At 47.4% G+C, this 23,443-nt stretch overlaps 1 protein-coding gene across 5 annotated transcripts in view; it reads left to right on the top strand.

The window, feature by feature from the left end:
• Positions 1–23,079, top strand: part of LOC143372090 (RNA binding protein fox-1 homolog 2) — a 228,523-nt gene extending 205,444 nt beyond the window's left edge. For 4 of the 5 annotated variants that reach the window (XR_013086208.1, XR_013086207.1, XR_013086209.1 and 1 more), the window contains 5 exons: positions 1,528–1,681; positions 4,611–4,674; positions 15,027–15,193; positions 16,080–16,143; positions 16,345–23,079. Coding sequence is in view for 2 of the 5 variants with exons in the window: in XM_076817995.1 (XP_076674110.1) it covers positions 1,528–1,681; positions 4,611–4,674; positions 15,027–15,193; positions 16,080–16,143; positions 16,345–16,389 (494 nt within the window). In the remaining 3 variants the exon portion in view is untranslated. Of the gene's footprint in view, positions 1–1,527; positions 1,682–4,610; positions 4,675–5,591; positions 5,619–15,026; positions 15,194–16,079; positions 16,144–16,344 lie in introns of all 5 variants that reach the window. The other variant, XM_076817994.1, reaches the window with a different exon arrangement.
• The last annotated feature ends 364 nt before the right edge of the window (positions 23,080–23,443 follow it).

Below are 23,443 nucleotides of genomic sequence, written 5' to 3'. Positions count from 1 at the left end.
TAAAGGTTCCATCAGCGGAATCACCGCGTTCGAGAGGCGATTTCTTCCTAATTGTTGCTCGAACAGTCTCTGAAATTCCTCGCCGGGATTCTCGGGCGTGGAAAGCTCGCTCTTTTCACGAGGAACCGTCCATGTTCCATTGGAATAGTTCGATTTCACTGAGAACTCCAGGGCTCGAGCACGTCTCATCAGACAGATTTGTCTCTCGATCTACTTCCCTTCGTGGAAACGTGAGATCGCTTGACTCCGCGATCGTGGCTTTATTCGAGATTGAAAAATCGAAGAAAATTCTAAAGAGCTGTAAAATACTTTGGACGCACGTTCGGTCCTTTCGAATTTGAGACATGTGCAGATTTAAACTCTGCAATTCGATTCAAGTTTCTTGGATACAGTAGAGAACGTTAAGAGTTTGCTTCTTCTGTTTGACGTCTATCAGCAGAGCCGCTTCAATTCTCAATTCCCATTTCATCCCTTTCTCTCTCATCAAAAATACTCAAGAATACTCAGAATTCTCGCCATCAGCTGTTCAAGCTTCCCCTAACCAACGTTCTGTTAGTCTTCCTCAAATGATACAGATACAAGGTCGCATATATGAAGAAGCACGGCAGTACAATTCCAAAAACAACGCACGCGATCGTCCTGCAACTAGGATTACCGCAGAATCGTCTGAACCTAGCCAAGTAGCTCAGCTTCTCAGGCTCCCTGCGTCTTCTCCTAAACTTCTCCGGCACCGTGAACCTAACCGCGGATGCTTTAGGCCTCGTCGAAACGCTGCTTCTCATGATTGACCTCGGCTGCTGCGCTTCGTTCGCAGATCGCGTGGCCGACGTCGATGGAGCTTCATATTGTTCCTCGTCGCCGCTGACGGGTTCCTCGATGCGTATGGGACGATCACTAGTAAGTGGAGTGGTCCGTTGATGGGTAGACGTGGTCGGTTTATCCTCTGTCGGTGGTTCGATCGTATCTCGAGCTGATTGGCGACGCTGCAGCCACCTCTTGATTATGGATTCTGCCTTCCGGTCGCTCGATCGCTCCCGGTACCTCTTGTAAAGGAGCATGTGCCACTTTTTCCTCCTAGGCACGGCTAGATCTGAATAAGGAGCCTCAGCCTCCATCTATGTACCTATCGCCCGTCTATTACTCAACTTCTTTCTCCGATCCAAGCACACGTGACGTCGTCTCGGACGTCTTTCCCTATACTGTCCTACAGTCATCAATTCCGAATTGGAGCAAGTGTCCTCTTCCGTGAACGGACACTGGTGTCTCCTTCGGCGCCTCGAAGAAGGATCCTCTTCGAAACGGTGCCACTATTCTGGCAACGGCAAGACCAACCTTCCACTCGTTCAAATTCCCTGAAACTCGATCTCAGCGTCAGGCTCGCGTGCTTCTCGCTTCGTCTCGTCGCCTGCCGCGTGGAGCAGCCAGAACCAGGACCAGCGAAACGGCCATGGCCGAATCGAAATTACCGTGTACCAGCAGGAGAAGGTAGGACTGCATCGGCATGTGCGTTTCTTTGTGTTGTTGCAGCTGCAGCGCTGAGAGGAGTCGCCATCCAGCGAGGAAGAGTGAGCGCCGCGAGGGCGGCATTTCCGACGAGCGCAGCCGCATTGGCCCTCGCGAGGAACCCGGGGCCGCTCGCAGCTGCAGCTGCGGCCACGGCCCTGCATCCCTTCGCACCTGCGTAAGTAGACGGCCACGCAACAAACCACCGCGAGCAACCACTGGTCGCCTCTTTCACCGATTGTCAAAGCTTCAACAAGTGTTTCTTCTACTCGATGGCGGGTAACTCGAGCGCGAACGCTGGCAACGATGCCTCTTGAAGGTCAACGGATAGTAGTACGCGTAAAGAACAGGGGAGGAGGTATTACAAGGGAGTAGATTAATTTCGGATACCAGTACAGTGTATTTTCTACACACCTGTGGCTCACTGCTAAAATTCCTGCCTTTCAAAAACAGATGTCCAGTTACGATGCCTAGGTCAGAGAAGATTTACGTTTCAATTGCCATCTACGACTGGCTAGTTAATTTCCATTCGACACGCGAACAGAAGTCTGCCAATTTCCCTCCAGTCACCCACAAAATCATCGAGCGCCGTCGAAAGCCAGCACGTGTCGAGTTACCCGATGCAACCTGCACGCGTTTCGTTCTCGTTAGCATGCCTGTCGAAATCACTGCACCAGCATGCAAACGATCTAACCTTTGCGCGACGAGTAGCACCATTTTTCCTCAGAGAGAGAGAGAGAGAGAGAGAGAGAGAGAGAGCTACCCCGATTGCTAAGACCCTTTCGAATCAATGGGGACGGGCTTTTTTCAGCGATCGCACGGTGTACTTCTTGTAAAACGCGACACGACGATCGAGAGTGGACGATTGATATGAAGCAGATTCGAGGAGAGGGTTGCCAGAGGGTTGCGATGGAAGATCGTGACGTTTCTGACGTGGCCTCGATCGATACGAGATTTTAGAAATTACTGACATCTTCGGGGCTATCTGTGAAATAGAATATCGTAACCTTTTAATTACTTCCTATTTTGCAGAAGCTTCTCTTCTCATTTCGTCTCGTTCTAAGAGGATTTACAATTAACTACTGTAATTTTTATTTACAATTACCTACTGTAATTTTTATTTACAATTTCCTACTGTAATTTTTATCCTGAATTCGAGGAGAAATGCGTTTCAACGGCCACGAGTAATTCTCATCGTTAAGGGGGTATACCCGTTTGAACCCTCGGAAAATGTATACATTTTGTGGATTTTTTTACAAGTCAACGGTTTGATGCAGATTTCCCGTTTTTTAACTATGTTTACATAGTATTATGAACTACTTATAAAAAAAGTTTCAGTTAAAAAACTATTGTTTTTCGGAAGTTACGGATACATGTCCGAAAGTCTCTCGATTTTAGACGGCTAAACGGTGGCCCTAAAAACTCGCGCTACGTTCAAACAATTTACTTCAAATTTTGCATGCAGAATCATAATAAGATTCCGCATCGTCCAACGAAGGCTTTTTTTATTTCGATTCCCCGTTTATTATTTATAAAGGAAAAAGGTGGATTTTTCTCTTAGAAAAATTTAACTTTACCTTTGATCTCTCACCATTTCTTTATTTTTCAAAATTTTCAAAATCGGCTTCGTTGGACGATGTGGAATCTTATTATGATTCTGCATGCAAAATTTGAAGTAAATTGGTTGAACGTAGCGCGAGTTTTTAGGGCCACCGTTTAGCCGTCTAAAATCGAGAGACTTTCGGACATGTATCCGTAACTTCCGAAAAACAATAGTTTTTTAACTGAAACTTTTTTTATAAGTAGTTCATAATACTATGTAAACATAGTTAAAAAACGGGAAATCTGCATCAAACCGTTGACTTGTAAAAAAATCCACAAAATGTATACATTTTCCGAGGGTTCAAACGGGTATACCCCCTTAATTAAAGAACGAAGACGAAGGGGTTGGAAAATTGTCGAACCGCCGGTCGATGCGTCGTTGTATCGTTTCGTCATCGATCAACCGCGGAAACTTTATTACTTACGGATAAAGGCAACGTTGCCAGGTATATAACTCACCGATGCAAGTTCAGTGACTCGTGACACGTCAGAATCGTCCATTTTGCATTCGATTTCCCCGGCCTGTCGCCGATCGAGGTTCACCAATCATCGTGACGCGTTTTCAGACGAAGACCAGGGACACGACAGTCGTGATTTATGAATTTTTGTTGACTCTACTGGAAAGCCCGGATAACGAGTAACGAATAAAGTTAACGAGGGTTGACGATGATGGACGAGAGACTTTAAAAACCCGACTGTGCAAGCAGGTCGCGTCTTGGTCCTGTTCAATTTAAAGAAACTGGAAGCGAGACGTGTCGAGCCACGAACAACAGATATTTATGCGAATATCTGCTGAAAGTAGCCATTGAACATCGACGTTCGGTTCGATGCAGTTCCTAAGCGGCGATCAAAGGAACAAAGCTGATCAACTCGCGGATATAATGTTCCCGTGGGATGGAAATGTTAAGTCGCGCCCTTCGAAGCTGTGTTGTTGGTCATCGCGCTCAAATCGAGTTTCTAGAAATCTAGAGAAGAAGAGAGGCGAAGATCGAATTCCATTACGAATATCGCGGGAGCAATTTTTCCTTACGACTGACTTCCCTGACTTTTTCGCTCGGTGGAATCTACGATTCGATCTTCGCGCGACTGCAGAATCTAGGAGAAAAATGGACGACCAGCTCCTTTTCGTCGATCGAACTTTCGGAACTATCTGGCAGACGTATTTTGTACGGAAATGAATTCGTAAGCTCGATCGGCGTGCTCTCCGCAGGCATTCAAGTCTCCAAGAGACCAATTATATCGCTCTTGAAACATTATCCTTTCGCGTTTGCAACGGAGACTTCTTTAAGCAATTTAATTCAATAATATTACGAGGTGTGCACAAGAGTCCAACTAGAATTGCATTATCTTTCCACTTTACATGCCTGCTTGACAAGCAGGAGCTGGCAATGAGGAGAGTCGAGGGGAAAAGACACGAGTATTTAAGCCGGAGTGAAAGCTGCGGGCTAGAAGAATATCAGAGCGGAGCCGATGTGTAACTAAAACTGGTGATTTTTGTTTTGCAGCGTTTATTACGACCCGTTCCTAGCGGCACACGCAGCGACGCAGGATCCCAACTACAGGCTGCAGGTGAGAGACGACGTTTCCTCCTTGATTTTCCCTCGGAAATTGTCCGCCGCTGCTCTGTTTCCGTTCCCGAGCGCCGACGAATGAGTTTTTAATTAAATCGAGCAACGCCACCCCTCCGAGGCAGATTGAAACGTCAGCGGGGGTTAATCGATCACCTTTTCAGACGCTGCCGATAGATTATCGGGAATTAATTGGTAAACGAACTTACTTGATCACGAGCCTCCTGTCGGTTTCCCTGGATCACGGCTGAGGTGAAAATTAAACGCGCTCGGTGGCACGGAAACCTGAAATTCCGTGAAATTTTTAATAAGAAATTCGTTCGTGGACTCGCTGTAGATTCACCTCCGACGCGAGCTGTTACATCGCATTGCATTAATTGTTTATTTTATTATCAACTATTAATCGCGTAAGCATCCCAAGGAACTATTCCATCACCAGCAGAACGTAATACTTGCTTCTCAGTTGCGAAATTTCAAATCAAACGCGACTGCTCGATAATTACTAAAGCCCCGATCGTTTCGTTAAGTTCGAAATGGATCCAAGAGTCCAGCTCCCATTATTTTCCATGCCAACGGTTCGCCACGGGAATGTTTCTAACGAGGGCATGGAAAACCTCGTTCCCCTGTTACAATGGCGGAACGGGAAACGGTTCTCGATGAAACACGACGAAGATACCCCAACAAAAAAGTGCATTGTTCACCCCTTAAAAGGCTGGCGTTCAATCGAAGCGTCGTTGATCGGCGCTCGCGGTACGCACAGAGAGGGAACAGAGCGCGGGGCGTTCGAAAAAAAAAGAGAAAACGGAGCAGAGGGAAAAAAATAAAAAAAAACACCCACTCACACTTACACACAGACACGGAGGAAAGGAAGGCACAGAAATATTGACTAAAGTCTGCAACTGTTCCGGACCCGTTTAGCTGGAATGGCCTCAAGCAACAGCTGACGTTAGTTGACACGTTTCGCCAGGCTTGCACACACGTGAAACGCAGAGAAACCGATAACAATTACGCCATCCCTATCTCGTTTTCGCATTCCCTCATCTGTCGTCGCTCTCGACCTTTCTCCCGCCTGCGTCTCTCTTCTCGATCATACTCTCTCGTTTCCACGCCCAGCCTTACACTTTCTCCGGCCGCGGGAGATCGCCGTCGAGCTTTCTGCGCGGGGATCAGAAGGAGAACGACCGGGAAATTTTTTCGCTAAAAGGGATACAGGGGTAGCAATGTATAAAAAGGGCGCGTAGGAGCCGGGACGACGACAGCTATCGTTTTCGAGGCTCTCTCGTCAGCCCGTCCCCAGCTGCCCTCGATCCGCCGAGCGGAATGGAAATTAATTTCGAGCACGGCTGTGTTCATTTTGCGGGGCCGCTCTCTCGTTCTTGTTTCCGCGTCGAAAGAGCGGCGACACGGTGCCAGATACGAAAATCCTGCCCGGCAGCGTGGAAATGAAATATACGCGAAAAATTTCACGCTGGATCTGGCGCCCTTCTTCTTTTTTTTTTTATTTTGCGTTTCCGTGGGCCGCTGTTTGCGCGGCAGAGAGTTGTGTTTGCGAATGAACGCGGCTCCCTTGTAACTGGCGGTGAATAGAATTTTCCACGAGCTCCCTCGGCGTCTCGGTTAACACGTTCAAGCCTTCTAACCTTTCTTCAGTGGGATGGATCGAGTTGTGAAACTTTGAGGAAAGCTTGTCTGCTTTATCGAATGGGGTTGAACGTGTAACGCGAGGACTGATATCGAATTCTTTGACAGACAAAACGTGCCACTTTAGGCGGCTGTATAAGAACGGGCGTTTTCCAAGTCGAAGTGCAAAGAATACATCTGTTTCACTGTGGAAGTTGACTCCCTGGGGGATGAAAGTATTGAGAATTCCTGTGGGTGGATACAGTATTGCTTCTTAAAGTGAGAGGGACGAATATTATTTACTAAAATTAAGGCGAAGCCTTGCAAATGCATAGATGCGACAGATATCTGACGCTTCCACCCCATCGCTCTGAATCTCCACTCGATAGAGATGTATTTTTTACACGTCCCTTTTATTCCACGCCTCCTATCGTCAAACCCATAAATTCACCGAGATCGCGCTATCCGGAAAACGTACCAAACACTGCGCTCTGCCGCGTCACAGAATCGTGCAGCATCTTGTTGCATTTTGCCGCCTGATTTCTCCCCTTTCGTCTACCCCTCTTTCTGTTCTTCTTTCATCGCCGTACCTCATCAAACATTCTCACAGCCTCCACCCGACATCGAAACTGCATACGAAATCGATTTCCCGCGCGCAAAAACCTGACAATTCCGCGGACAAGCCAGTCGGCCACGATCTCTCGGTAGCCCGACGCGAAACACCGACCCCTCGGCTCGCTCCTAGCCGAATTTCTTTTCAGGTTTGCCGTTTGTGTTTCAGGCTAAAGCGCCCGCCCTGGAGGTAGGAATTTTAAAGGTCCACCCGTGAACTTCGCCCGTTGTTTGTCTGTTTTTTTTTCTTCCAAAACCACCCTCTCTTCTTTCTATCTCTCTCTCTGCTGTCTTTCGTTCTGCCCTGACTTCACCGTTTGGACGCTGGGTCAGGAGTGCTCGCCGATCGTTGAAACCACCGTTCCTGTCTCTGTTCTTTCAGCTGTCTTTCACTCCCGCTTTTCTTTCTCCGTAGAACATAAATTGCTACTTAGTTCCAGACTTCAGAAGCCACTTTATGGGTCGATTTTATATTACATCGTTGCGGCTCCTTCGCTTCTGACCGTTCTGCACCCCCTCTCGCCCCCCTCAGTGTGTTCTGCTTTTTGAGACAGTGTAATGCATGCAATTGGTAGCTATTCGAGATTTTTCTTTTGGTATCGTTGGAGAAGTGTCCCTTTCTGTGAGTTGATCGCTTTCGTAGAGGTACGCGTGAGTGTACGATAGCCTAACTGTGGGAGAATTAAGGATATATGAAAGACAGCATAGGGGGACACCATCGATGTGGGCGAAAAGAAATTTCCCGTCGATGATGCTGCGGTTTCGCGGATAGTAAATTGTAAATGGATGCCGTCCGTTTAATCGCCAAATAATTCGCGGTTTTCTGCCTGGCACACTGCCAGTGCGCATCAATTCGATGCTAGATATACGTATCATCTTCCCTCCTCTGTCTTTTCTGTCAGCACAAAAGGTCACGGTGAGAATGATGATTATTTCCAGCTCGGTGTATTATAATTCGGTTCCGTTTCGTTTTTCACACGAACACGAAAAAGGTTTTCAGTTGAACTGGAGTTCGAAATCGGTGAGCACTCCGAGTTTCTTAGAGAAAGTTCCTAAGCTTGTTTAGCGTTGCCCCGAGTTCACCAGCAGCCCTGAAAATTCACCCCTCAGAATTAGCTCTCTGTCGTTAATCGGGAATTTACTAGCTCCCTCAGTAGTTCTCGCCCAGGGTGGTCCTCGCTATTCACGGCAACCCCCAGCGGATGTAGTGACCGCTGGAATTCGAGATCTCGAGTGTCGGACACTCGGGAGAATGAATTTAATCCCGGAGTCGATGCTCGAAGCTTCTACTCTATCGGTCTACTTCGAAGCTCGTCACTTAATATTATAAATTAACAAAGATCAATGATTTAAGTTTCACGTTTGCGAATGCTTCGAGCATCGACATGCTTGCAGTGTTCCACCTTAGAAATTTTCCCTGGCTAGTCTCACGTGTACTTGTACGTCGTAGCTGTATAAACTGGTCGTCGACTTTAACGATTCCGACAATTTCTTGAAAGTTTCATCCTCTCCTGTAGAATCGACGTACAAATAGCTGTGTATACATAGGAGGCATGGATTTCTCTCCTGAATAGGGGAGGCCGGGGCTAGTTGATACGATATTCTGTTTTCAATTTTTTTCATTTTTATTTGAATTAATTACTTAACAACAAATATGCCAAAATGTACTTTGGTCCTTCCTCTTTAATACATAGTGAGCGAAAACTTGAGAACATACATACAAAATGAATGAAAAAATGTTATTTGGACGATGCAAAATGTGCCACTTTACCCCGCTGCGGGGCTAATTGATACGTTATTCTGTTTGCAATTTTTTTCATTTTAATTTAAATTAATTACTTAACAACAAATATGCCAAAATATACTTTGGTCCTTCCTCTTTAATATATAGTCAGCGAAAACTTGAGAACATATACAGGGTGTCCCACTAAGGAGTGGACAGCGCGATATCTCTTAAAGTATTGTCGATAAAAATATAAAAAAAATAGGGAATTGCATGGTTCGAGGGGGCCCATTTATTAGCGCGAACGAATTTTGTTTCCGATTATTATTTTAAAAGATACGATGGTCAAGTTCGGTTTTTCAAATGGAACTATTTTTTTTGAAGACCTGAGTTGATAGTGCGTTCCAAGACAAATTCAATAAGCTTTAATGTATACACTTTATTTCCACTGGTTTTTAAGATATTGCGCTTGCAAATTTACTGATTTTCACTGCAAGAAACCCCTCTGAAATGGCAAAAACCGGGGGCGGTCTTACTGACGCCACGGGTGGCACTGCCTGTTGAAATGGATACTTACCTGCCAAAGGTCTACGCCAGAAATGGCAGGCCCAAAGGCTGGACAATTCTTTTTCGTCGGAAATGCTACTTAGGTAGGTACATCTGCGGTATCGAGAAGCGCATCGTTACTTTTATTTCGCACTTGCATCTACGCTTGGATGGCCGGTTCTTTTGGGAGGGATGCAAGTTGGATTGGTTCTGATACAATCTGCTCCCTATGGTTGAAATTTAGTCTAGCAACTTTCACTCCTCCTAACCTAACCAATCCAACTTGCATCCCTCCCAAAAGAACCGGCCATCCGAGCGTAGAAGCAAGTGCGAAATAAAAGTAACGATGCGCTTCTGGATACCGCAGATGTACCTACCTAAGTAGCATTTCTGACGGAAAAGAATTGTCCAGCTTTTGGGCCTGCGAACCCTGTCGTAGACCTTTGGCAGGTAGGTATCAGTTTCAACAGGCAATGCCACCCGTAGCGCCAGTAAGACCGACCCCGGTCCTTCCTATTCCAGAGGGTTTTCTTCCAGTGAAAATCAGTAATTTTGCAAGCGCAATATCTTAAAAACCAGTGGAAATAAAGTGTATACATTAAAGCTTATTGAATTTGTCTTGGAACGCACTATCAACTCAGGTCTTCAAAAAAAATAGTTCCATTTGAAAAACCGAACTTGACCATCGTATCTTTTAAAATAATAATCGAAAACAAAATTCGTTCGCGCTAATAAATGGGCCCCCTCGAACCATGCAATTCCCTATTTTTTTTATATTTTTATCGACAATACTTTAAGAGATATCGCGCTGTCCACTCCTTAGTGGGACACCCTGTATACAAAATGAATGCAAAAATGTTATTTGGACGATGGATTTGGATGTATCAAAGCTATTTAGGTACTTTTTCTCTATATAAACTAAACAGTTGAAAAACGATTGATAACAAGATACACAGAGGTACGCTGACTCGTCGTAAAGAATTTAACAACAAACTGCACATATCTCGCTCAAATGGAGCTGAATATATACGGTGTCGAGATAATTCGTCTGTATCAACCTGCCCCTGTATCAACTAGCCCCGGTCGCCCCTACCAAAGTGTTTCCGAAACCGATAGAAATTGTAACAGTATCCTTATCAACCCCTTGCATACTGAACCACTTATATTACTTATAAAACAACAATGCACCATAATAATGAACTCGAACTGCAGAGTCTACTTTCCAACTTTAGTACGCAAGTGGTTGAAGAAGAAACTTAATAGCACTTAAATAATGACACTCGATATCAAACGATCCATCAGAGATCGTCTCCCGAAATCGCCAGAAGTACCCGGATGAAAAGCAAATGGAGCACGAACGATGGAAGCCGCCTCTGGCAGACGAGGTGCGGGCGAAAAATCCGAAGCCCGTAAATTTGCTTGGGTCGCACGTGCGTGGAATCAGGGCCCCCCGGATTTTTCGCGATCATTTTCCGCGGTATCGCGCCAAGAATTCGATCTCCTTCCACTCGGGGGTGCACCTTCGTGCCTTGACCCGCCGCGGAAACCGGCCACGAGCGTCTTCCCGCTCGCTGAGAGGATTTACGAGCTTCCAAGCGAGCAGGCGGCTACCTTGCAAAACCACAGACATCCGCGAGCCTTCATAAATCATCGTCGCGTCATTTCGCGCGCCCGACAGCTTCATTCCGTGGGAGGATCGGGTCGACGACGTTCTTCCTTAACGATTTCATCCCTCCTGACACGGGCCGAGGATTTAAAATATATATAACAAATCGCAACTGCGTCGTATTCTCGTGCAGTGCCCAATTTTTTTCATAACTTTTTCAAACCGCGCTTGAAGTTAGTTGATTCTCGAGAAATTATAGTAACACGCCCCGTAGACACGCTTTTAATTACCTTTGCATATAATCTCGTTCGTGGAAGCATCAATCTTGGTCGCTCAATCAGTTATATATCTACGATATTTCCTCCCCCGATTCCCGTCTTTTACGCGAGAATGCGTCACCGCGGGGAAGGACGAAAGGCTGCAATTAACGAGGGGCATTTTTTAGGCTGCCGCGAGGGAACGTTACGTCGAAACGGAGAGATCGTTAACGTAACATCTGGTCCGTGACGGGAAGCAGCGTAAACGCGGCGTCTCTCGTCGGGGGTAGCGTTGGAAACGCCGCGGAAAATGGGGAACGATCACAGGGAGGTAGCGACACGAGCGTAATCGTGGTTTCCGTCAGTGGTCTCGCTTGAAAAAATTAACCGAGGTTTCATCGACGCGACGTTCAAGCTAGCTTCCACCGCCACTCCAATTAGGTATATCGAGTACGAATGACTTCCGCGTCGAATCGCTTCGGAGAGGCTCGTCGCGGAGAACTTTCGCTCGCGAAAATTAATCTCATCATTGTCGAGCACGGCTCCCGGCTAGGACCCTCGAACTTTCCCTTCGAAATAATGAATTTGGATGGTCGAGTGTAATGCGAGTGTACTTAATATTAGCCGAGCAACGTTGCTGGAGAACCTACTGCATAAATATTAATCCCCTCACTGTTGGCAGAGAGTTCTATGGACACTAGGAAATTATACACCCCGCCGAGTTCCTTGAGTTACGTAGCATGGATCTTTTATTAGGAAGCGAACTCTTCGTCCTGATCGTTTTACGATATTCCACGCCCGTAAAATATGTAAGGGATGGGAGGGGAGGGGCATCGAAAAGTCACTTACCAGTTTGCAATCTGGGGCTTCGCTTTTAAGGCGCAGGCTGTTGAAGTTTAAAGAGTCTAACTTCCGGCTCGTGCCACGTGAATGACACTGGCAGATGCACTTAGACAATGGAAACCTACCTGCACGTACGCGTGTATTTTTGCGACACTTCGCACCAACGCCGATTTTCACTTCGATGTAGGAAGAAGTAATATCAATCGACAAAACTCCTGTCGATATCGTGGCCCGAATAATTACCGAGCGCTCGAAGGCGCGCCGAGCTTGTCAGTGTTCACTCCGAAATTCAGGTAGGAAAATTGTGTATGAATATAGTATAGAAGTATTGGCGGAATAACGCGATCACTCGAGTGCGTCCTTTATTTAAATTTAGTGGGTATGAAATTTGCCAGGGTTCGCTGTATCAATCAACATGCCTATTCTTCGCTTTTTACCGCTTCCTTGCTTCCCCTTTTCTCGGAATAAAAAAGATGCGCGAGTTACTCTACATTTTCTATGTATCCTAGACTTCGGGACCACCTCGAGAAGCGTTTAGGCAATCTAAGCATTCGGACCTACGTAATTCTCGCTGGACCATTTTCCTCCACAGAAGCGAAAGCCAAGGGTCAGATATGCCCAGCAGTTAAAGCCCTCGATAAATTCTTCGGTCCTCCCGCCTGCAGACGAGAAAATTGACTCAGGGAGAAGTTTCCTCCAATTTCCGTTCCCGATAGACGAGGGGCATACACCAGGCCCGGCCCTGGTATCAGAAAATTCGGTTCGGCACGGTGGTTCTCGACGCAAAGCCAGTGGGGAGGCAATAAGTCCCCGGGAAAATGCCTCGTCCTCTGAAAACGTTAAATAATTTCCACGCGAAGCCAAACAGCCCGGCCGCTCGCGAGAGAGTCACTTGACCCACATTCTCCTCCGCACGAAATATCTGGCCAAAATCGCGGGACGAAGACGCGACTCGCATTTGGAAATCAACCGCGACCCAGAAACTCCGGCCCCTCGATCCACCCCCTCGTGTTTTCCCGTATTCACCGACGAAATTATTCGCGCAACCCCCCCCCCTCCGCCGCCCCGCCACGAGCCCCCACGTGTCTGCTCGTCCTCCGCTTTCGTTCGCGGCAGGTCGAACGACCACCGTCCTGGACGCCAGAACTTTCTGGCGCCGAGGATCTCGTGTTTTCCGCCTGCACTCTCGTTATTTGCAGCCACGTCGAAAATTATTATTGGAAGTTTCGCGCCACCAGAGACCCACCCCCTCCGAGACGCGCTCCGAGGGTCCCTCGGCTGTCGATGGCTTGCGGGATGCACGGAAGGGGGATATGCAAGCGGAGTTTTACGGTTCCACTTCGCGATTCTTCGGGATTCACTTCTATTTTGATAGCCGGATGGATGCCGAGTGAATCGATAGGGTGCTCAGGGACGTCGAGGAGCTTTTTGCGTGGACGCTTCTGGGGGCTCGGTGTATATACTTGCTCGGTGAATTGTGGTAATTAGGAGGTAATTATATCTTGCAGCAGTTTTAAGAGCCTCGAATTCTGTAGATGCTCAAGATTCCTTTAAGGGAGTACAGGAAGGTTTCTTTGGAGACTCGTAGGGACACTCGAGGTTTCCGCAGCGACAAATAGGAGGATCTCGTTCCGGGAGGGGCTGAAATCCGCGGAGGCTTTCTTTCGGTACCGGCGACGGTAACGTGATTTCGGGATTACCGTCGCGGCGCAGGAAGGGGTTTCATAAAATGGGGCGAAAGTAAGAGCGGGATTTAATTTCGGTGTACTTAAGTGCACTCCGGAAGACGGCGGGGACAGAGTCGAGCTCCCAGCTTCGATCGGTCCAATGGTAATGCCATGGAGATCGCGAGGAGCCGGGGGAGCGCGTTGCGTCGCCGCCGTGGAACAGAATTGCGGGCTTTCAGAAGGAAAATATGAAATTGAATGGAATTATTTCGGGAGACGGTGCCGCGACGGTTGGCGCGGTAGGAAGAATCATTTGGGATTCAGTGATTGACGCTAAAGAGAGTTCCGAATGTAGTTTCCGAGCAGATACTTTCTGTGTACCACGTGCACACTCGCAGTCTAGACTGTACGCACGTAGATCTCGCTTTTCCGCGGCGATAAATGGCGCGCACCGCGGATATATCTTAATCGCGACGCGAACATCGATAACCACCGCCTACGGAAACTACCCCGAACGGTACAAACGATATTTTACGAAACACACGACCGCAAAAGAGACGCGAGGCTACTAAATCGCTCGACTTCTCCCTCTGCATGAATTACCTTGCAACTCTCACTTATATTCAATCGAATTGGCTAAATGTTCCCCCACAATTGTTCCCTGCCGCTCATTTAGTCGGCCCTGCGAGAAGAAACGTTTATTAAAAAGTTTAATTAATCGATTTCGTAGAGCAGACAATGCGATCATTTCCGCGATCATTCCACCATCATATGTACATAAGACACTCCTGATGCTTTGCCCAATGGAGAGCAGTAGCTTCGAGAACCACATAGAGCAGAGTGCTCGGGATATTTGACAAATCGCACCATCGCACGTCGCTGAAACAGCGAACGTCTTTTATGCACATTCTATTAGGGGTACGAAGAATCGCTGTTTCATCGACGGGCTGCCAGAGCGCAGCTGAAAGGGTCCTTGCACCGAATGTATTACCAAAATAGATTCACAGTTCTAATCACCACCGTACTTTCCAATTTCTCCGATTTCCCTTTGTATCCCTAAATCCTGGGACCAACTGTACTCCCAGCTGAAAGTCAGCCCGCGTACGTGTAATCCCAAGTGTAACCCACGCCAAGTAATCCCAAAAGATACTCGTGTTACCCAGAGTATTCCCACTTGTAACGCGAACCATGCCTCCTTCAATTTAATCTGTACCAAGTAATCCTAAGTGGAGAATCCCCCGACCCGAGTATTCCCAATCGTCAAGACGACTTTCCGCGTCCCATCTTCAGGCACCCGATAGAAAACTGTGAGATCCTCGCGGAAGACGCGATTCCTTTGCGTACGATTCGGTGCAAGGAGCATTTCGTGGTGGTAAAGGGAACGCGTTAGTGCCGTTTCTCCGCTAGGACACCCTCTCTGTCCGATCTGTCTTGGAGCTTGCTTGAGCCTTGCATGGCGGGTCATGGTTCCTGTTTCAGGCCGCGGCAGCAGCGGCTGCAGCCTCACCGTTGCTGAAGACGCCCCTCTCGACGGCGCAGCAGGCCACCTACGCAGCTGCAGCGACCTACACGGCAGTGGCTGCGCGCGCATACGGCGCAGCTGCAGCTGCGGCACAACCGGTCGCAGGATATGCCGCAGTCGCGGGGTAAGCGATCACCCCTTCTCACCGAAACTCTCCCTTATGCCCTTTATCCCCCGGGCTTCCACTGTTTGCTGGTCAAACTGCCTCTCTCCGGCCTCTTCGTCCTTTCGAACCCCTTGACGGTCCGCGATCCACATCCCCCCCCGCCCCTCCGTCCGAGGATCGATTCTATCGTTCAGAGAATTTGTCTTCTATATCACCGAGTATGGGAAAGTAATGGGTGATTCGCGAGGAAAGTAATGATCTAGGTAGGGGGTTGAAACTTTGGGGAAATATACTGTGCTTCCTGACAGACGGTTGCGTAATAGCATTGCAGTGGGGGTTTCTTTGAAATTGCAGGATGAACTTCGTTAGTAAACTCTCGTGGGCGCTCTTACTTTAAGTACCCCGAGCATTCTTTCAGTATAGTTTTATACGAGGATAGGTTATAGACAGTTAATGTGAGATGGATTGGGCCGCAAGGGGTGAAGGAGGCTGGCTCGCGGGAGTGCTACGGTCTAACGATAATTCTATGACGCTCTATGGTTTCAAGTTGTTGATGTTACGGTTCAAGTGTTTGTAAGAAAGGATACTATGGAAGGAAATGAGGATGTGCATCAGAAGTCCGTTCCTTTCAGGCGTACGCGTAATCGTGGCCGTGCTCTTCGGAGTCGCAGATACTTGGAAAACCTGACCAGATCCGATAGTCACCCCGAACACCCTGATAGCCCTGTCGAAAACCTCTAAAGTATATTGCACGTCCCACGTTTGTATCTCCTTTGGTCTCTTTATCCTCCGCTACGTATCTAGAACGATAAACGAAAATGTAACAGTACTCTGTAGAAGAACGAGAATGAATATTCGAAAGGGAACCGTGGACTCTTAATGACCTTTCACGTTGATGTTCCAGTTATGGACGTGAATACGCCGATCCCTACCTTGGGCATGGTATTGGGCCAGTAGCTGGTTACGGAGTAAGTGGAGTTTTCACTTTTCTCTGCTAGATATTTACGCTTCGTGCAAAGTTCGAGGGGCGGATTGAAGACAGAGTGGACAAAGTTTCAAGTGGACGACCAAATTAATTAGTCCACTCTGCCTAAATTCGCCTACCTCCACTCCGCTTTATTGCTCTCCGGCTTCTGATCGGTGTTAAAATCTGGAAAATCTGTTCGCAGGCGACCGTGTACAGGGGTGGCTACAACAGGTTCACGCCATACTAAGGACCGAGAGACAGCGAAGCGCAAGCCTTCCAAGTACACCGTTATACTCAGCAGAACATGACCAGAAGTCGACACAATCATCGTCATCATCGTCATCCTCCATCGATCACCCCACGAAGCGATGCCTGTATCCTGCGCGCGTGCTGACGCCCAGCCTCTCGAAGCTGAGGGCACAGATATTTCAGCACCCGTCAACGGGGAACGAAGTCACTCGTCACCAGCAAACGTCTGGCCACTGCGGACGTTGTCTCCAATCTGCCACGAAGAACCTCCCCGACGGCACCAAAATGAACATAAGTCTTCTATCTAAAAAGAAATCGAACAGGCAGAGGGAAAGGGAGGGGAAAGATCGAGAGAGCGAAAGGGGCAAAGCAAATTGGACGAGGAAGAAGAGAAAGCGGTCAGAGGCGGAAGACAGTGGAATTCAGAGGACCGCGTCGAGTTTCAGATTCGACCTCGGAGCAGCTCGCTTTGAATTTAAGAGTCCGCGACAAGGGTTGCAAATGGTCGACTAGCTCCGTCGACAAAGCTCCATCAGACGCGCCGTCGAACTTTCAAACTCTGTCTGATCGATGGGAACTCTGTCTGGCCAGAGGAGGTACGAGGAAATTGGCAAACTGAATTAGCAGACAAAGAGGACTTCGGCAAATTGAGTTCCCTACGAAACGTACCGAACCCCCGAGTACGTTTCGTCAATTGGCGAGGGCAAACAGGAAGCTGAAGGGAGGCTGTAGAAGCAAGTAGAAATTCGACGGTCACGCTATGAAAAATTGCTAGGCTCGTCTGGTAGGTCGCAGGAGGAGCAATCGTCGTATACTTCGCCCAGAAATTCTCGCAGAGGGAACGTGGCATCGCGTCGTCAAACATGTCCGTTCGTCTCGAGTTCGGTACCGGCAGCCATTCCGACTCTTCGCGGACGAAGATGGGGGTTCAAAGAATCATTGATATAGTGTACGGTGTATATATACGTGTGTATATACATATATATATAGATCATTGATCTCTCTAGAAAATCGATTGTAATTATGCAATTCGTTGCTCGTTGCACGTTTCAATCGTCGTGGTGTTTTAGAGCGCGTTGCAAGGCTTCTCTCTCTCTCTTTCTCTCTCTCTCTGTCTCTCTCTCTCTCTCTCTCTCTCTCCTTTTTATCACGAGGACGGGACATTTTATTGCATTCAAGCGTTGTACAAATATACTTTCGCGGGAGTTCAAAAATCGTTCGAAGACCGACAAAGAATTTTGTACATAATTCATTGATTTCTCATAGCTTCGCGCGTGCAAGCTAGGAACCTTAGGAAGCAGGGGACGATCGCTCCCGAACGACAGGTACTTCGCGATCGTGTAATCAGCTTTCCGTGTCTATAATTTTTCGTTTTCGACACTGCTCTGTTCTTTCCTTGTGTTTGTAATTTCGCTCGCGTCGAATCGTCTTCAGATACCAATTATTAATAGAAGCGCGCGCGGTTTGTCAAGGGAGCTCTCGCAAAAATGGCTGCCGGAAAGGAACTCTTCCTTCGCGGCGACGAGGTGACGGGAGTTCCGTCAAACGCCGGTCGGCACGCTCGGCGATCCGAATGAGCAGGAAAGGGATGAGGAGGAAAAAATGAGAATCGCGATACCCCTCGGGTAGCTAGCCAACGGGAAGAGAGCGTCGAGGCGATTGCGCGTGATCGATAGAGGGTTTCTATGCCAAATATGTGTGTGTTTAATAGCGCTGGCGGGCGAGCGTGTGTGTGCGTAGACTTCGCGAATCGGAAGCGTGTCTATAGACACGGTGCAGTAGATCTTCGAGCAGTTAGAAGTGTACACGTTCTGGAAAACCATGGTTCCTGCAAACGATTATGGCAAACAAGCGCAGCTTCCCTCGAATACTTGCAGCCTCGGTGACGCTCCAACGAAACACTTTGTCTCGAACCATTTGCAAAAGACACGATACGCTCTGGGAAACTTGTAACACGCGTTGGAGCTTGTACAGAGGAGGCTTCTCCGCTCTCTTATTTTTTTTCGCACACTTTTGGGAACGGAATCGGAGATGACGTCGGTTCATCTGCAGCCCAGCTCTTTCTGTCTTATAAAATCGCGATGGAGGATGAAGGTCCTCACCGAAACAATGAAAATTCTGTTAGAAGTGGAGGTATTAGTCTACCGATAGCTGAATCTTGGAATACTCTTTGGTTATTTAGTTAGATAAGGATGAATCTCTGAATAGAGGCTTTAGGTACACAGAGTCCCGAGGAAGGATCACTAGCAACTAAATCTCGCAGCGTTATTGTATCTTTAGTCGAGTAAGGAAGAATCTCTACACTCTCACACATCCGACTGCCTCGATCAGCTGCACACAGACTCGAAATCATGAATGATACTCATGCACCCGCGACATACCTGCCCAAAATGCCAACTTCTTGCTAGAGAGCCACAGCAGGTCCTTCAGGTGCAAGTGAAAAGAGTCATCCCGATTCCTTGACCATCAGAGTGTCCCATGCACGCTGTGAAACGATCTTCTTTGCCAAGAACGACGCCAGGTTTCGTCCACACTCGAATTCGGTGATGGAGAACGTCCCGAGCTCCGCCAGAGACTGACATCCTGAACTCTGCAAACACAGTCTTTCAATTTACTCTCTCTAGGGATACTCCCAAGTTCCTCGAAGCATCGACATTTTCAATCGCACTTTCGCGTTTAATTTACACCTACCACCGAGGCATGTCACTTCATCTTCAGACTCATCTGCTCACTCTTCTCTTCTTTTTGTATTTTCGTTAGATGGTGGATCCTAAAGGTCTGCCAAAATTTAAGTTCCTCGGCTCCTCGACCCGCGTTCTCGATCACTGAATTGCTCGGTATATCCGCTTACTCGTCGACTACGTTTTTAAAAGAGAACCGCAGAAAGACTCGAAATGGGGCACGCACATAGAACACACACACACACCCACACACACACACACACATACACAGTACTCCGCGCGCGGGGTTAACGCGAGAGGGAAAATGGTACGCACATTGAGCCGAGTGAGTGATAATCCCTGTTGAATTCTAGTTAAGCGAAGATTTATCGTAATAAATGAATAAAATATATATATATATATATATATACATAAATATATATACATACTAGGTAAGCCAAGTGTTGCGTGACTCAACGTGTAAGCGTGTAAGTGAGGAGAGATGCGAGTGAATGAACATTTTCGAGGGAGAAAGCGAGCGAAATGGAGAGAGGCGAGGCTAGGCGAAAGGGAACCGAAAATAAAAAAAAAGGGCAGAAGAAACGCGATGAAAAAAATGGGGAATACACAACACAAAGAGTCGTGTGAAATAGCCAAATATGACAAAGATATTCTTTTCTTTTCTCTTTAATTTTTTCGTTTTCTCTCTTCTTCTTCTTCTACATCTTCTTTTTTTTTTTACGTAGAAAGCCACGCGCCAGGTAGCTACGTGGTCGCGTGTCGAAGCGTTTTTTGAAAGAGAAAAAAACGTCTTAAAATCTCTATCGATAGGATAGGCTAGGGAGTAAGTCGGCGGGGGTACGCAGGTAATTGCCCGGTAAATTCTCGTTTTCGTTTCGCGTGTACATAAAATGATCTAATAGGAGTAGCCGGTTAGGGGCGGGAGGGGGTTAGGGATGGGGTCGACCGTAAAAATCGATCGTATCGTCGAGCACAAAAGATCACTTAGGGGGCTAACGACTCAGAGAACAAACTCGGTACATACTCATGATCCTTTGTAATGGCTAATGCGGGGAAAAGAGGAGCCATAGGTTTTAAAGAAGTCAGAAAGGAGGTCGGCGAAATGTTAGTGATACGATTGCCGAGAGAAACGTATTCGCGTGCCCTGGCGCGAGGAGAATGGCCGTTGAGAGTGTCAGCGATGGCCCGGGCGGCGTTTCCGCGCGAGAAACTGCTCCTCTGATCGGAGGGAGGGGCCATTTTTCTCCCACTGACGCGATCCCTCCGAGAACGGACGTTCCCTCCCACGTTAGGGTCCCGAGGGCCTGCACGTCTCGAAGAAGATCGATATCAGAGAGGAATAGCCTCGGCGGTCCGTGGTGGAGGGACGCGCGTCAGAGTGTCGGCCGGGGCCGTCTATCCCTGTACATTGTTGTACACTGTAATTACAATTTATACTTAATCGTAATCGATACCTTTATCGGTAGGCTATTAACTACTAGCGGCTAGCGTAAGTCAAGCTCAAATCTAGGCGAGAGACCCATCGTCTTCGCGTCTTATTCTTCGTCACGAGTGCACAACTACCACCCAACCCCCGTTCCCTCTACGATTCCTCTTCTTGTTCCGATCGCCGTCGTTTTTCGTGCCCTTATCTCTCCCCGATCGAGTACACAGGCCTATCGTGCGCGGCTACCGATGGATTCACGATGACAGTGGCCATCGGGCCCCACGGAGTCCTCCGTTTCTGGTGCCCCTTCCCGTTTCGTGCTTGTCACCTTCAGTTTTCGTGGAGAAATGCTTTCGAGGGATCTCGAGGGGCTGCCTTTGCCACGTCGAAGCGATTGGGGGAAAGAATCCTGGGATTTTACGATACACTGTTCTAATTATTTAATGTTTGTACGGAACCCCGCTATAGAGGGTGTGTTTAGTGGGCGAGGTTAGTGCGGGGATACGATCCATGGAATCTGTGTGAATATTTCCAACGAACGACTTTATTGCAGTCGTCTTTATGGTTTAGTTGAAATGAGTTAGCGTTGAATAGAAACACTTTAACAATGTGATGCTCACTTTCTGATTCAAGAATCTACAAGTATTCGCTAAAGTATATCTGTCTAAACGCAAAGTATTCGTCGGAATGGATAGTAATTAAAGAATCGTTGCGGAAAAGAAGTCTTATGAGGTAGAAATATCCAAAGATGGGACAGACTAAGGTAACATCTGCTTCTCATTACGAAACGCTAAAAACGTCTGCAAACTGTACAAAATATCCATGCAAATTCACTTGTTCCATCAATTTAGCGAACTTTGTAACCCCTGCGATACTAAGTCTCCATTGCGTTGCGAGAACAATCTTCCATGACACACGAGGCGGCTAATTGCAATCGCTTCGACGCGGCTTTCCTCTTCTCGAGGTACCTCGCTCGTCGGAACAAGAGATCGAAGAGGAAGCTCGAAAGAACGATTCCCAAACCACCGATCTTAACCGCCGTCTTGGTTCTACCGTACGCTCGACTCCAGCAGCTCTAGTGTAAAATAATCCAAACTACGATGATACGCACCGTAACGTTATACATATATAGATATATAAATATATTGATATGGTAATATAATTATGATTAAACAAGTACCGTAAAGAGAGAGGGATTTTTAAAGCGACAACAAAAGAAGAAGAAACAAAAAAAAAGATGCGTGGATCTAGACGACACTTGTATTGACTACGTAACGACACATCTTACGAGCAACATATCCTAGCGTACTAGGCGAGGGCGAAGAAGGGCGCGCTCGATCGTCTCGTCATCCCCCGGGGGCGGAGTTTCACAACTGGCTGCGCGTTCGCTCCCGCGCGAGAACGCACACTTCCACCCTCGGGCCGTGGGAGGGCGAGAATCGGCTCGCAGCAGTTCCGGTAGCGAGCCAGCGTACACCGGCGAACGAGAGCCGTAGGATCGAGCCCGCCCTTCGACCCCGATCTTTTTTCGAATTATCGCAAGGTGGAGGAGCGTCGAGAAAAGTGGTGAAAAAAAAGGCGAAAAAAAGCGCGAGCGAAGTGTAACGAGGGACGTGAGATTAACGGATGTTCCATGACATTAGGGCGTTACGATGATTAAATAAGTCTAGGTTGTAGTGGGTGCGTGCGCGTGACCGGAAAGTTCGATGTGAATGCGAGCGAGATAGAAGCACCCTGGTCGTCCTCGAATCGGGCGCGATCTTGACGACGCCAGGACCCGGGCGTCGAGAGGGTCCTGGCGATCGAGCGGGGCGAAGATCGAGGAACAGTCGCGCGCGGTTCGCTGCGAGGCCGTGTCGAACGAAGGGAGGGGAAAAAATGAGGAATGATATGATATAGTAATAACGATACAAAATGGAAAAATGGGAATTAATAACCACAAAAAAAAAGAAACAAAAATAGAAGGTCGTAAAGGGGAAGCTAAAATGCCACCTGTTTTTCGCTTCTCTCGCAGTGTGAAAACGAAGGGGAGGGATTCGCAACGGGAGGGTCGTGGTGAACGCCTCGGTGTCCGGTTGCGAGTCGCCTTCCGTTGAAAGGAAAGCTAGGAGCGGGCGTGAAAGGGAGTTTCGACGCCGAAGTAGCAGGGAGACACCTTGCAACGTACACACTCATGGCATATGTACGCGAAAGGTTGGTGTGAAAAGGAAAGATGAGAGGAAGAAATGAAAAATAGATGAAAGGACAGGTAGAGATATACGTGTACGAGAGAACAAGGATACGATCAACTCGAACTTTAGTTGCAAAATACTGATATAGGAGTATACATATACACACAACCACCACACACACACACACACACACACACACACACACACACACACACACACACACACACACACACACACACACACACACATATACGAGGGTGTCATATGGAACACCTTTATCATTGTCTGATTTGATGATATTTTGTAAGTCTGGACCAGTTGTTAGGTTCTTATTACTCCCATAGCGACTTCTTATGGCGTATTTTCTCTGTATATTGTCAATGTTTATTATTAAATATTTTTCAAATAAACCGCCCCTCGTCGCCTTTTATTTGCATAGCTGTCCAGAAATATGTACACTTTCGGGCAGCAGGAAAGATGCCAGTGTTTGCGTTTGATGAGTGGTGACGTGATCCTTTTGCAAACCGATGGTACGAATTGCAGATCGGTGATTGTTTGCGAAATGGTTTATTTCCGTTGTTATTAATCATTCTCGTACATATTACTTCGTGATATGTTCTATTTCATGCATTTCGCCAATGGTTTCGCACGATTTATTCTATTTCAGGTGTTTCTTCGATGGCTTTGCATGAGAACACGTTCATAAGAGGACCTTTAAATTATTACTCTAACAAAAATATTTTTTATTCAGCTTCGAAGGCATCCTCGATTGTC

The sequence above is a fragment of the Andrena cerasifolii genome, chromosome 8 (assembly GCF_050908995.1).
Source record: "Andrena cerasifolii isolate SP2316 chromosome 8, iyAndCera1_principal, whole genome shotgun sequence".
NCBI classification, from domain to species: domain Eukaryota; kingdom Metazoa; phylum Arthropoda; class Insecta; order Hymenoptera; family Andrenidae; genus Andrena; species Andrena cerasifolii.
This window is presented reverse-complemented; position numbering and strand designations above follow the sequence as displayed.